The sequence below is a fragment of the Muscardinus avellanarius genome (genome assembly GCF_963383645.1).
Source record: "Muscardinus avellanarius genome assembly, chromosome: 1".
NCBI classification, from domain to species: Eukaryota; Metazoa; Chordata; class Mammalia; order Rodentia; family Gliridae; genus Muscardinus; species Muscardinus avellanarius.
In genome coordinates this window covers 70,136,745-70,150,164 of record NC_137786.1, presented here as the reverse complement: position 1 = coordinate 70,150,164, position 13,420 = coordinate 70,136,745, and the positions used below count along the sequence as shown (strand labels likewise).

Here is a 13,420-nt window from a genome sequence, read left to right as displayed (position 1 = left end):
GTGCAAAGTTTGGCTACAATGGATATAACGTTCTCTTGTTATGAGATGCAGCGGCACTCTGACGCCTTGAGGGAGAATGTGGCGCTCCTATCCTGAAGGCTACTGACCCCCACCATTTCACCACACACTCCCTCCTTCACAACTGCACTGTGTCTCAGGGGAAAGGGAGTGTCTCAGGCTGCAAAACAACAAAAAAGCCACATCAAATGTAGCCGAGTTACAAACCATTACGTTGTCCATAATGTGGAGCCTTTCATAAAAACAGGATATTAAACTTTTTAAAAACACTCTCCACTTGATTCCAGGTGCCAGACATTTCTCTCCATCTTCCTTTCAACTCTGTAGACTTGTTTCTAATAAATTACCAAATGTGTCTGGCAGAGGCTGGCTGGCATCTGTGGTCGTTCTGCATTGTGTTCTATATTCTATAGGCTGTTTGTGCCTCTTCAGGGTCGTGGTTCCAGGCTTACTTTAGCATGAAACACAGGCGTACAGGAAGTGAAGTGCCCACATGATGTATTTTATGTCTGTAATTACAAATTGCTAGAACAATCCTGAGCATCAGTACACGTGGGCTCAGACAATAGGAAATAACCTGTCCTTGTGAAATGCTACATTATAATGCCACCAGGTTCCTGGAGAAGGGCTGGCCCATTTAACGATGCTTAAGTTGTGAACCAAAAAAAAAAAAAAATGTGTAAACAAAATTCTTTCTCAACACAGGGCAAGTACAGCAGTCGGGCACATTAAAAGTATTTTTTTTTATCAGTATTTTTTAAGTAAAAAAGTAGTTGCTACTGAACTCAGAAGAAACTATTCTGAGGAAACCTATTATCTGGATGCTACATCCTGTGTGACTTAAAGCTCCTTGTCTGGATGATGCCTGTCCTTGCTGATAACAGTTGTAATACCTGTAGAATCTGTAATATCTGCGCCTTCCTTTCAATAATCCCCAAATAAGAACCCTTGAAAACAAAACTAGGTACTTTTTGGGACCATCTGCTCTTTCAAACCTTAGTTCTAAAATGATGTGATTTTATTGTAAATCAGAACAGTGCATTAATAGGCTTTCTTTTTCACCTGGCCACATTGCTGTTGCCATTCCCCAGATCATTAAGATTCAGCAATTGTATAACATGAACTTGGTGGCCATTTACATTACATTTAAATGCTAATCCTGTCACTATTTATCTTTTATATTAAGACAAAGCTAAATAAAATAAAATGAAAAAAAGGAACTGGAGTCTTCAAATCGTTTTAAACAACCCTTTCTTCCCTTTTTAAAGAAAAGCGCTCTTTTTGCCTTCATTTCCTAAAAAAAGCACTGGTCTGCTTTGATTGACATGAACAACTTAAAGATCCAAAACGTGGTTGACTATTTTTCTTTTAATTCAATTCTCTCTCCTCTGAAATTCCATAACCGTTACCTCATTTAACTGCCAAATATCATATTTGTCTTATAACTGCATTCTTTGGGGAAATAGTAAAATATAGGTACAGAGAAAGTTCCCATGGAAACATAATCTAAACTTTTTTAAAAAACTGCATATGAGAGAAAATCTAATCATGTTATTATTAATAACAACAAATTTTTTTTCTGCGTATTTTCATGGCTGATGAAATTAACTTAAAAGAAGGTGTTATTACATTAGGGCCAAACAAAAGGCCTATGAATCAGATCTTCTTATGTTCCAACCCAGGCCCTGTGCTAGCAACTCTCTAAAATGCTATGAAAATATTTTTATAGCATTTTTAAAATGGACTCAGATTTTTAAAAATTAAATAAACATATGTCATTGTCAATTATTGCTATTGCCATCCTGAAATGGTCTTGCATAGTCAAGTGATAGTGATACTTCTTAGGGAATCTGCCTTACTAAACCAGGATTTACATGACTTTGTTTTCAGCAAAAAAGATTTTTTATAATTTTAGAAGCATGTTTTAAAACGTCTGCTTACAATTAAGTTAATTAATTGTACAACTTGGAATGGAAAACCTCAGACTTCCTTTTGGGGTTGGGTGGCTTTTTTGTCAACTTAACAGCTGATTTCCATCACAGCTCAGTGTATCTGATCATCTCTGCCATTTGTTGCAGCCATCCCAAAAAAGGAAAAAAGTTTTAAAAAGCACAAATACCTACAAAGAGATATCTTAAGAATATTACTTGTATTACTGATGACTATCATAAAGATGAAAACACAACTCCAGATTAGTCTGAAAGTGTCCTTCCAGAAGGTCCATTCACATGGACACATTTGGATCTTGGAAAACTACCAGTGTTCCTTCGGTTTTATTACTGAGGAAGCCAACAAAATTCAGCATAATTCTCTTCCCACAAAAGTTCCCTTCCAACCTTTGCAGCTGTCTAACACACAGATGTTTTACATCACTGTACTTATGGTATTTTATGTCCTATGGACTATCTTCTTTGTGCTTCTGTTGTGAGGCATGAGGCAGGTTTTCCTAATAAAATATAAAACTCCTATTAGGAGCATGATCGTCAGTTTAACTCTTACCCCATACTGTCCAAGTTATGAAGAAATGATTGATTTTAACCGGTTCTTCTATATTAAATTTCATATACAGAAATAAGTGTAAACATGAGAAGAATTCACAAATAAAGTGGATATTTAGTAGGCTGGCTCTGGGTTTACAATTGAGGAAAGTGTCAAAATTGAAACAATAGGATTAGAATTTGAACAACTTTTAAAAGTTTTATGAGTGATCAAATACTAATTGATGTGTGTGTGTGTGTGTGTGTGTGTGTGTGTGTGTGTGTGTGTGTATAGTACCAGGGATTGAACCCCAGGGGTGTTCTACTTCTGAGCTATATCCCCAGCCCTATTTTTTATTCTTTATTTTGAACCAGGGTCTCACTAAGTTGCAGAGGGCCTCACTAAGCAGCTGAGGCTGGCCACAAACCTGCGATCCTCCTGTCTCAGTCTCCCAAGTACTAGAATTACAAACATGTGCCACCACACCCAGCAGCAGGAAAGGAGATATTTTTAAATACAAATTAGGGAAAGATTACTTTGTTTTAAGATTATGATATACTGCCCAAAAGAAGATACCAAATGACCATAGTTTAGAAGGGCCAATTTTAAATGTGAACAAATATATAAGATAGCATATAAAATAGCAGAAACTAATTTAGCCTCCTCTGACCACTATTTTCAGTCCTAAACTTAATCAAATAGAGGGATGTGAAAAACAGTTAATATCTGAGGCAAGATATGATTAGAGGTTTCAAAATTAAAAGTTCAAAACAAAAAAATTGTTTCAGTTAGAGAAGATGATAAAGGACAATTAAAATTTGGATCAATAGAAATAACTTATTTAAATATTGATCTCCGCCGGGCGTGGTGGCGCACGCGTGTAATCCCCATACTTGGGAGGCAGAGACAGGAGGATCGCACAGGTTCAAAGCCAGCCGTGTTAGCTTAAGAGACCCTGTTTCCAAATAAAAAAATATAAAATAGGTCTGGGAGTGTAGCCCAAGGGTAGAAGGGCTTCCAGGAACCCAGTACCACCAAATAAATAAATAAATAAATAATAAATAAATAAATAATAAATAAATAAATAATAAATATTGATCTGCAACTTAAAATGTAAAAATATGTTCAAACTCTAATATTTAAACTCTTAAACAATTAGAAATACTTGAGAATGTTTTCTAGGAAACCTTTCTTCTCCCTCTCCTGGGACATTAATAACATGTACGGAATATCATGAGTTAAGAATGGTTTTGAGCCGGGCATGGTGGCGCACACTTGTAATCCCCGTGCTTGGGAGACAGAGACAGGAGGATCGTGCAGGTTCAAAGCCAGCCGCGCTGGAGTAAGAGACCCTGTTTCAAAAATATAAAATAGGTCTGGGAGTGTAGCCCGGAGGAACCCCAGTACCACAAAAAAAAAAAAAAAACAGAATGGTTTTATTTAAAATTGGGGATATAAGGAGCAAACTGTCAAAGCCCTATATTACTTTCTAACTTTCACAGAACTTCCATAATTCTGAGGACAAAGAAAAATTAAAAGTGAACAATTTACTTTAATCAAGGGAAAAGAGACAGAAAAACCTTTATTTCACAGGCATCTGGTTCACCTGCTTTTCAAATCTATTTGACCAGACTAGATTCTAACTATATTTATGATCAGTGATTGTAAGTGTACTTTACATTTACATGTAAAGTGACTTACTTATTGTAAACGTACTTACATTTACAGTGACTTTATATGGAAAAGGGGATTATAGCTAGTAATAGAATGTTTATTCACCAAGTGACTTAAAATACTTTTTATATTTGATGAAAGCAAATGAGAAAACTACAGTGATATTTCTAAGTTTTTCTACTAACCCAGCCTTCTGTATCTCACTGAAATCACTATGGAAACAAAAGCCAAAGCCACAACTCTGATAAACTTTACCCTATAGAATTTAGTCATTCCTGAACTATGTGGGAAAACTGGACATAAGTCATTTTGAGAATGTTTTTCAAAGTCTCTAAGATTGTGTACTCAAAGATCTTTGCAAATTTGGAGAAGACACTGTCACTGTGTCTAGGTTAAGGAAGGTCTTCATGTTATAGCTAAACTTTCTTAACCTCTAATGTGCTGAATGAATTCTGAATGTGATAAGGTTTTAGGGAGGGATGAAATGAACACCATCTTAGGAGGAAAACCAAAGTAAATCCATTCTATTCTTAATTTCTATATATTTAAAAGAATTAGAGATATTAAAATAAGTATTTTTGCATTTTATATAGATTTTGGTAGGTGATTAATCTATTTAAATCTAAGTACTTCATTATTTTATATATTTATATGAATTTTCATTTAAATAAATAATTTAAAACACATCCAGATGAATTCTTTATTACTCTTTGAGGCAAGAGATAGGCTTTGATTTCAATTTTACTCTCAGGGGGAAAAGTGCTTAAAAGTTTTCTAGTCTCAGTTTTACAAAGCACAGGAGAAGTTAAGTTAGGCAGCCAGAGAGATGTTGTGCACCTCCCCTGAGCTGGCCTCTCCACCCCGCCCCACCCACATGTCCATCTGACATCCCTCACCACTTCAGTCACATTTACCTCAAAATCACTGTTGTGAGAACATGGCTTAAAGGAAGGGATACCTGTCTACTTTTAGGGTGAGGTTTTGGCTATTGTTATTGTTTTCCTGAAGACCATCAGGAAAGTCTTTTTGTGTTTTTTCAGGACCAGAGAACAAAAGCTCCTGTTTTCTCCAGTCTCTTTTGTGAATCAACCAACTGGCATAAAGGTAATATGTGGCACACAGCTGTAACATTTAGAAAGTTGAGTCTCAGGGAAGAGATGCAAACAGAGGCATCTTAGCTGGGAGACAAAAGTGAAATAAAATCTTTGTATGGTACTAACAACTCTTCCACTGGCTACTTAAACATCATAGCTGTCTCTTTTTCCTGAATGAAAACACCCATGTATTTCACATGATAAACTAATTATGTAATATGCTAGTATACATTCTACTCATTGTAGTTACATATTGCTATAACAAGATATGTTGGGAGCTTAGTAAAAAATGTTTATGATATTTCAGTTTAATATGACTCTGTTGGACACACCAAGATCATAAAAAAACTGGGTATTTGTAGTTTAACTGGTACAATATAAACCCTATGGTAAATATTACAAGAAGACTCCAGAATACTTGGTGACTTAATTGAGTATTCTACAATCATGATACTATGTTATGTGACTAATATTGCTAACAATAATTTAAAGACATTTGAAAAATCAAGTCATTATATCATGAATGTAAAAGATATTACTTAAAAGTAGGTTGAAGTAGTAAAACTAACTGAAGATAACCTGCTTATGTTACTTGTTACAAAGAGAAAATACATCAATTAATTATACAAAGAATTAATCATTGAAAACACATACTTCATTACTTGAAATAAAATTAGACATATGCAAATCTTTACTGACATCGTTGTTCATTTTTAAGTGGGAATTGAATAGTATGCTTATCCATGTCAGCTCCAAGTACTCACCTGCCATCACTGAAATTTAAATTATCAGTCATTTCACAAAAAGGATAATAGCAAATAAAGACAAAATAAACATAATTCAATGATTTAACTCGGCCACTATTGGCCTGAACATTATAGCATCAAGAATAAAATTACATTTAAGGGCTGCAGTTAAATAAAATAACTGCTTAGAAATATGTTCTGTGACTCTGGCACAACAGGGCATAGTTAAGATCTTAACCTGACATTTCAACAACCCTTCTAAAAATCCACTTGTCAAACTTTGTTGTTTTAACCATATTTCTGTATTTAATGTTTTTGCTTTTGAAAGTCACTGAACTGTCTCTATTCTGTGCACAAACTGCAAGACATGGAATCCATCCCAATATCTAGCTGAACATCAGTACATGCCTTTGACGTATTTTTTTTTAATCTGTAAATTTTAAAAAGATATCAAACACTTACGTTTAAAGCAGTAGGCATCAAATCTGCTATCAGGGGGAGGGAAGCCTGTCTGGTTCTCAAAACGATACAGGGTTCTCACCCCAAGTAGACCACCTCCACACTGGGCCCTGGCCACAGTCACAGGGTGGCGCACGCTGGCATCTGAGAGCCACCCGTAATCGCACTGGTCAAAGCCGTTCCTCCAAGCTGCCTGGAGTTCCCCCACCGTCGCCAGGGTGGCATCCTGGTTCGCACACTCTTCTTCAGCCTCCTCAAATGTGAATTTATTGGGAGCAGTGATGTGGAATACATCACCTGGAATAAGAAGAGGGAAAAGAAAGCCCTTAGTTTCACTATTCATTTCTTTCCTGATTTGATCAATGAGGGATGTGTGATACTTTTTTATGGCAAGGCAGCAGCTTCCAATACTGTAAAATGGAAAATATAATTCTCATTATTGGTATAATTTTGTGCGGGGAGGGTCACTGTCACTGGAGATTGGACCAAGGAGTATCCGACCACTGAGCTACAGACCCAGCCCTTTATTTTTCTTATATTGAAACAGGTCCTCACTAAATTACCACATGCACTCTCCTCAAACCTGTGATCCTCCTGTCTCAGATTCCCAAGTACTGAGACTATAGGCAAGTGCCATTGTGCCTAGCTGTTATAATTATTATTAATATAATAATAAAACAACATATCAGTGTGTGTGTATGTGTGTGTGGGTAGGTGTGTGTGTGTGTGTGAGTGTGTGTGTGTGTGTGTGTGTGTGTTCCATAAGCCATAGAAGCACTCACTTAATAATAAAGTTACAAAAAAATCTTTAAGGGGCATATCTTTCCAAGTTATTCATCAGGTTCTAGGGAATGGGTTTTCTTTTTACTACCAGAGTCTGTGTTGTTCTTGGCTACATCTTATTCTAGAAGGAGTGAGCCGTATTGAGCTGCCACCAAGGCTATCTTACTTTCTCACTTATCCTAAAATCAAATTGTAATTTTATGACACCTCCCTTCTCACATGCTACAACCATTAACATAGGTTAACTCCCATTAAACCAAGCAACTAAATAAGAAAATCTCTAGCCAAGTACAGGGGTACACACATGTAATCCCAGCACTTGGGAGGCTGGAACTTTAAAAGGGTGGGAGTGTGACTGGGGATATAATTAAGAAGCAGAACACCCTTGGGCTTGATCCTTAGTACCAAGAAAAAGGAAAAGAAAAGAAAAAACCTCCAATCTAATGTTTGAAGGCAGGAAGGATTATAGATAATATACAGAATATAGTACTGTACCAGGCTTAGGGCTGCCAGTACAGTTCTGCAGGCTGCAGCCCTCAGAGCCACAGCCTGGTAGGTGTTTGGCAGCTGGCATCAGCTCCCACTCCAGACCAAAGGGAAGGAAGGAAGACTTGCTTCGCAGAACACTTGCTCTATCCAGGCAGGATACTTTTGGAATCTTCCTACCCAGAGGGGGCACTTTTTAAAAAATTTTCACAAAGACAGCCTAAATGCTAACAGGGCCACTAAGTCAATTTGGGAGACTTTTACAGTTGCGGATTGATTGACAAGGAAAGGCTGCCTTTTACTTTGTTCTTCGCTGGAGTTCATTTACTCATTATCAGTTAACATGTTATAATAAAATATTCTGGAAAATTCAGTTCGTTAAATTAGAATTTTACTTAGGTAACTAAAATAACAATTTGCCCAAGTAGATTCAAATGAAGTTAAAGGATGCTTTGTCACATATGAGCACAAGTGGCTAAAAGACAGAGGCAGAATTCAATAACACCTAAGCAAAGATGGAGGCACAAGAGGAAGAGAGATTGAGACAGGAATCTAAAATATTGATAGCCCACTACTGTAGCAGCTCAGGCCCTGTTTCCATCTCACTGTGGCCAGTCTTCTGATTCTGCGATATAGTAGACAGCAGGTACAAAAAGAGCTCTCATGATTGGATGTTCACTGGACACAAGCCAAGCAACGAGCAATTGTGTAAATTGAACAGTGCCATTACTCTGAGCATGTGACAGCTTTATGAAAAAAACATATGTATATGTATGTGTGTGTGTGCCACAGGGGAAATGGCCAAAGCACACATATCAGTTTTTCTCACTATAAATTTAAAATTACTACTAAGAAAAGTAGACCAAATTTTAATAAGAACAATTTGAAGAAGAGAAAGAAAAATCCCTTCTCCTTAGCTATAAGAAGTGTAGCGGTAAGGTCAGGTTTTTTTTTTTTTTTTTTTAATTATCTATTCTGGCAAAAGACAGTAATCCCAAATTCAAAAATACATGAAAAAAACAAGTTTCCCTCTCTGTTCTTGCAATGTCTCATTCTTTAATAATTTTGCGTGTGTTTTTGCAGTACTGGGAATTAAATCCAGAGACATTCTACTTCTGAGCTAAGCCCCAATCTATTTTATTTTCTTTTTTTAGACGGCACTGGCCTCAAACCTGCAATCCTTTTGTGTCAGCCTCCCAAGTATGAGATATATAAGCATATAAGATATATAAGGGCACCCAACCCTTACAAATTTTAAAACTTAAGGGCAGCAGTACCTGTTGCATAGTATGTATTCAATCATATGTGTTAAGTGAGGGACATTTCATGTTCTTGTTAAGAAGTAGGATGCCTTTCTTACATTCTTCCTGAAGAGCACGTTAAGTAAACTCCACTGTCTTGCTTTGGACAGCTGCTACTTGGAATGGGCATCCACTCACCTGTGGACCAACCTGGCTCCAAGCAACATGGAAAAGAAGAGATGGAGAAACGACGTTGCCCTGAGCTGCCCGTCACCTCAGTACGACACTTGGCCTGAAAAGGTTGCAAGTGTATAAAGGGCAGTTTGCCACTACTCTGCATCCAAAGAGACCAAACCCTTGTCCTGACAGCTGAAACATCAGTTTTGTTTCTTAGTTTCCTTCCTATTAGAAACTTCTACTTTAAGTCAAAACTGCTGTTCCTCCTAAGTAATGAGAGTAGTCAACCAGCCAAAGTGGGGCTAACAAGTCTCATTGAGTAAAACTCTGCTATTCCAAAAAGATGTTGGGAGATGTCAACTGCTCCAAATACAACCAGACCAAAGAGCTGTGGAGGAGAAACCATAGCACGATAACTGGCTTCCTCATTTGTTTTGTTTTTAATTTTCTTTTTTCTTTTCTTTTTCTTTTCTTTTTCCTAAAGGCCAAAGATCGAACCCAGGGCTTTGCACATGCCAGGCAAGGGCTCTGCCATGGAGCTAAATCCCCAACCCCAGCTTCCTGAAATTTGAAAAAATTATGTTCGGAATAATAAGGCAAAGAAAGTTTCACTTGCTGGCAGGTTAGAACGAGAATTTCCTTACTGTGAAATAAATACAGGTTTACTTGTATCATTTTTAATACAGAAATTCTTATTAAATCTGAACTTATATCAGAATTTTAATTATTTAATCCACTTGTTTTGAGGATACAATTTCATTTATTTATTCAATACCCATAGAATAATGATATTGTTGCTTTGATTGAATTTTCTCATCCCAAGACTATTTATTTTACTTTTCTTTTATAGGTTGAAACTTTCAAATACTGCAAATAAAAAAATATATATATATTGGAAAAGACATCATCATTAGGTTTCATGTAACTCAGGTGGAAAAAAGAAGAGTTTAATTGGAACAGTTGAGTTCACTTTAAGATGAGGATTGAAAGAATTCATGTGTGGTCAGTCATCATATGTGGCATAGCTGTGGTTTTACTTCAGAGTAATGAGAAAAAGAAAAGAAAAATATTGACTTTAACCCTGCTCCAAAATTAATTATTTGAGCGTTTATAAATCATCATTGTTTAGACAGAACAAAAACCTAATGTTAAAGTGAAGCCCGTACACTTTAGAACTAAGAGTGTCTTTAAATTCTTACTATTAACACTCAATTTATACCCAAAATGATAAGCTATCCATCCAAACTTCTGTCCTTTATACAAATCACTCCCAAACAGTAAGGCCCTAGATCTGTTTCATGGAATGGTTTGGAAAACATTGCTTGAATATATTACTCTTGTGTTTCATTCAAGAAGAGGGCTCTGAACTGATTTACAGCACACATAATTCAGTGGTTACGATTCCAGTAGCCTCTGGGTACACCTGTTCAAGATAGAAGCAGAGTACATAGACCAGGTACCAGGCAGAATAAAGGCAGGAGCTCACAAAGCCAAGTGCATGTGACCCAGGGTTGGGTCAAAGGCATCCTGGGAGCAGGAAGGGGGGTAGGGCAGAAAAGGAAACCCTGCCAAACTCACAAAGATTCATTTCTTAAAAAGAAGCTCATTTTGTGAAAAGTAAGCTAGGGTATAGCCAAGAAAAGCAGCGGAACTTCTCTTCAATAATAAATTACAGGAACAAGTCTTTCAATACTATACATCACAGAAAAACATGTTGTCCGCTCTATACTGGGAAAAGAAGTCACGATGTTAATATTCTCGATGTTGTTATTGATCTACTTTCAATCCATAGCCAAGAATTATTAGCTAGTCACATTAGATGTTCTAAACTATAGAACAATGGAACAAAATTAGAAATTCAGTCTGGGCCAGAAACAGTCATGTAAACCCAGGCATGGTTCAAAAAATAAATGGTCATTAGAATAGGTCAAAAGATAAAATCTAAAGTCTAGAGGCAAAGGCAAAGCCGAAACCAAAGGAAGCAGACAATTAACTCCATCGATGTCAGCAAACATGAGACTTCAAGTCCAGCAACTCGGATGTTTGCTTAATTGTTCTTTCTTAACATGATCTAATTGGTCCAGCTGCATGAACTCCTACCCTAAGGATATTATACAGGCAGCTTTTAGCTTCTAATTCAAAGAATGCAAATTTATTCCAAGTTTTTATCACAGTACTACATTTAGAGTTAGAAGAAGGATAAGCAGCCTTCTATAAGGAAAAAAATGCCTATTTAATTAGCATAGGACAAGCTTATGTTCTTTCTCTACTCATGGACACTTGTACCTGAACAGTTTAATGCAATTTTAGATACACTAGATAGTTTCTCTCTTGGAAAAGAAGCATCTTTTTAATAATTTGACAAGAAGTCTACTATTAAGTTCTAGGAGTGGCCACATCAATGTAGCCTCGTGGATAGGATCTTTATCAAATGTGTAACTAGAGCGGAGATTTGAAACCCACTGGAGAATATTTTATTTTTTCTAATTAAAGAGAGCAATAATGCCAATAAATAAATTTTGTATATACAAAAGAGTGTATAGTTAGGATAGAATGCCAACTTAATTTATATATAAGATTTTATATATATGTATATATACATTCATAAGGTAGGCATAGATATATACAGTTTCTTAAGCTATAGCTTCCCAAATTTTCATGTCAAATGCTTCTAACTTTGAATTATTCCTGTTACACCAGGATGTTCTGAAATAACAACTTTCCAGAGATGTTCTGAAATAACTGAAAGACACTATTGATTGAAACTTTAATATCTGATACCATTCCACAAACTAAATTCAAACTTAATCATGAGAATTAACATCATTAGAAATATTAAAGGAAAATTAATTTGACTACTAGCTGCTATAAGACTCCCTGGAAAGTGCACCATGCCTGTTCTTTTTCAACTCTTTTAATTGCTAAATAGCAAAACTGGTTCTTGGCAGACTCCAAAATGACACACACTGAAAGAGCAAGCAATGGTGAGAATAAGTCAAAACATTAAAAATGACCCACAATTTTCAAATGCTAGCATTTATCTCAGGAGTCCCTCGGCAAAATTATTAAAAGGCCTACGTCCAGGACAAAGCTCTCCCATGGACGACTGCTAGCTATCACCCAGGGGAAACTGATCACAGACAATTCAACAATTCTTCTAGGCTACAGGGTAATGGGCTGACCTCTGTGGTAGTCAGTGCTGAGAGCTCACCCCGATTTTCTAGATGAGAGTATTTGCTAAGTAGTGTGAGGAATGTCGTTTCTTCTGTCCTCTTGTGCTCATGGACCTGCTATTGGGAAATATTTGATCTGATGATGAATGAGTTCATAAAAATTAATCATCATCTTCGTTGCTCATTTGAGAACAGAACTGCTTGTTTTGGGTTTCACTATGAAAGTTTAAGATATCCAAGTGCTTTTATATTTCTTTGCTATTTCTGACAAAGTGATAAGTAATAAACGTATATACTTGTCTATAGATGTGATGCGTAAGCTGGAAATAATCACATATAATGAGGGTTTAAATATCTATAAGATAAAACCACTTAGCAAACATGCCAGGTATCATTGTGATAACAATTCAGTATAATTATTAGCTTTGAGGTATTGACTTTGACATTTTTTATATTACCTTCTGGATCACAACAGCTGATGAAAAATACAGATATGTGATGTTTAAAGGGCCAGTAGAGGTAGATAATTTTAAAATGAGTCAGTTTCCTTTTAAGATTTGGTGATATAACCTGCACCAAACTCTAGGGCTGCTGAAATAACTTCACTCCATTTCAGAACCCAGAGTTAGCATTAGGTTGGCAATGTTTCTAATTTGCAAATAACGAAACTAGAAGCTAGGTTAGCACCTTCCAAATGTCTCACTCATCTTAGGCTGCAATGAAAGTATGATGTGGCTTAAAGAATAAACTTTGAGTTTTGAAAAATTTAACCTACATTAGTCTAAGTGATAGTCTACTGTTATAGTTAACATCCTCTAAATTAGATTATATTCATTTGAAAAGGAATCTGCATATCTGTGAATGCATTATTATATAAAATCTCATGTGTATCAGTTAAAAGACACCAAAAGCCCCCCACTAAATTTTACACATGGCTTTTGTATGGCTTTCGGGATGTCTGAACTCATTCTTTCCCATTGACAGAGCAGTAGATTTTAATTAGAGCAAGAAAGAGGCTCCAAACAATTTCTGGTTTTCTGAGTCTTCAAAATACATAAGGGATTGAACGTGTAATTTGCTTTGACAGGCAC

General features: G+C 36.2%; 1 protein-coding gene across 4 annotated transcripts in view; it reads right to left on the bottom strand.

The window, feature by feature from the left end:
- The window catches only part of VCAN (versican), a gene marked incomplete at both ends in the record, with an annotated part of 104,366 nt that overhangs the window by 70,829 nt on the left and 20,117 nt on the right, over window positions 1-13,420 (bottom strand). For all 4 annotated transcript variants that reach the window (XM_080696291.1, XM_080696293.1, XM_080696292.1 and 1 more), the window contains one exon: window positions 6,473-6,766. In XM_080696291.1, coding sequence (XP_080552417.1) covers window positions 6,473-6,766 — 294 coding nt within the window. The remainder of the gene's footprint in view (window positions 1-6,472; window positions 6,767-13,420) is intronic.